The following is a 1,116-nucleotide window of genomic DNA, read 5'->3' as shown; positions in this document are numbered from 1 at the left end:
GCAAAATTACAGTTATGAAATAGCAATGAAAATAATTTTATGGTTGGAGGTCACCACAACATGGTGGCCACGCCCACTTGGTGGCCACACCCACTTGGCAGCCACACCCACTTGGCCACGCCCCTGGCACCTGGGGTCACCACAACATGGGGAACTGTATTATGGGGTCACGGCATTAAAAAGGTTGAGAACCACTGTTTTAGAGTAAAAGAACATAGGAACCTAACCCGCTTTTTCCATGACAAAATAATAATTAATCAAAGAAAACAAGTCCATGCAACTAGGAAGAAAGAGATCCAAAGCATTAGTCCTTACCATCAGAGTAATGGAACACCACAATACGGCCTTGCTTGGGTTCGGCTTCATCAGGATACACCATGGCTGTTCCCACAATAAAATAAGTGTTGGGATCTTTGCCCAATTTGCAGGAGACCAGGCTTAGTGCATACTCATTCTGCAGGAACTGGTGAGCATGGAGTACTGAAGACAAACAGTAAAAAAAAAAAGAGTTAAAGAGCTCAACAAAATATAGATTTCAGTATACTGTTTGGAACATCCTGCAACATGCAACCACAAAAATCTACAGAAGCTCAATAAAATGACCCTCAAGATGCTCCATGGACTTTTGGACCCTTCAAGGGATCCAAGCCAGCAAATACACTTGATGGCTCTCTTCTCCTAATCTCATGATCCCCCAAAACATTTCTCTCATAAACAGTGAAATATAGCCTAGGATGTAGATACCTTCAAATGTATGCTGATCTATGATGAGCAGATTGTGTACCTCTACTTCCTCACCAAATGATGTTTCATGTGGAGCTGTGCTGCTAGAGAACAACTTGCTAGAGCTCACACTGTTGGAAAGGGCCTAAAACATGGAGAGAAAAGTAAGCATTTTAAGCTGCTAGAGACAGAGGGATAACAGAAATAGCCCAAAGAACATTCACTAGAACAAAATAACTACAAAAATAAATGTATGGCAAAAATTGTTTGGGGGAAGGTTGGTTTGGAGGTGCCTAATTTATGAAGAATAAAACCATATTTGGACAGAGAAAGAAGTAATGGAAGATGATTTATGTTAAAGTACCAGTATGAAACTACCAAGTTTCCTGATAA

At 40.8% G+C, this 1,116-nt stretch overlaps 1 protein-coding gene across 1 annotated transcript in view; it reads right to left on the bottom strand.

Annotated features, from left to right (window-relative positions):
* Positions 1 to 868, bottom strand: part of LOC107301286 (DNA damage-binding protein 1-like) — a gene marked incomplete at both ends in the record, with an annotated part of 7,400 nt that extends 6,532 nt beyond the window's left edge. Inside the window, 2 exons of the mRNA XM_015830531.1 lie at positions 316 to 480; positions 745 to 868. Coding sequence (XP_015686017.1) covers positions 316 to 480; positions 745 to 868 — 289 coding nt within the window. The remainder of the gene's footprint in view (positions 1 to 315; positions 481 to 744) is intronic.
* Between the last annotated feature and the right edge of the window lie 248 nt (positions 869 to 1,116).

Source organism: Protobothrops mucrosquamatus, unplaced genomic scaffold, assembly GCF_001527695.2.
Source record: "Protobothrops mucrosquamatus isolate PMUCROS unplaced genomic scaffold, P.Mucros_1.0 scaffold11215, whole genome shotgun sequence".
NCBI classification, from domain to species: domain Eukaryota; kingdom Metazoa; phylum Chordata; class Lepidosauria; order Squamata; family Viperidae; genus Protobothrops; species Protobothrops mucrosquamatus.
The sequence above is the reverse complement of the archived record's forward strand: the minus strand, read 5'-3'. Positions and strand labels throughout refer to the sequence as shown.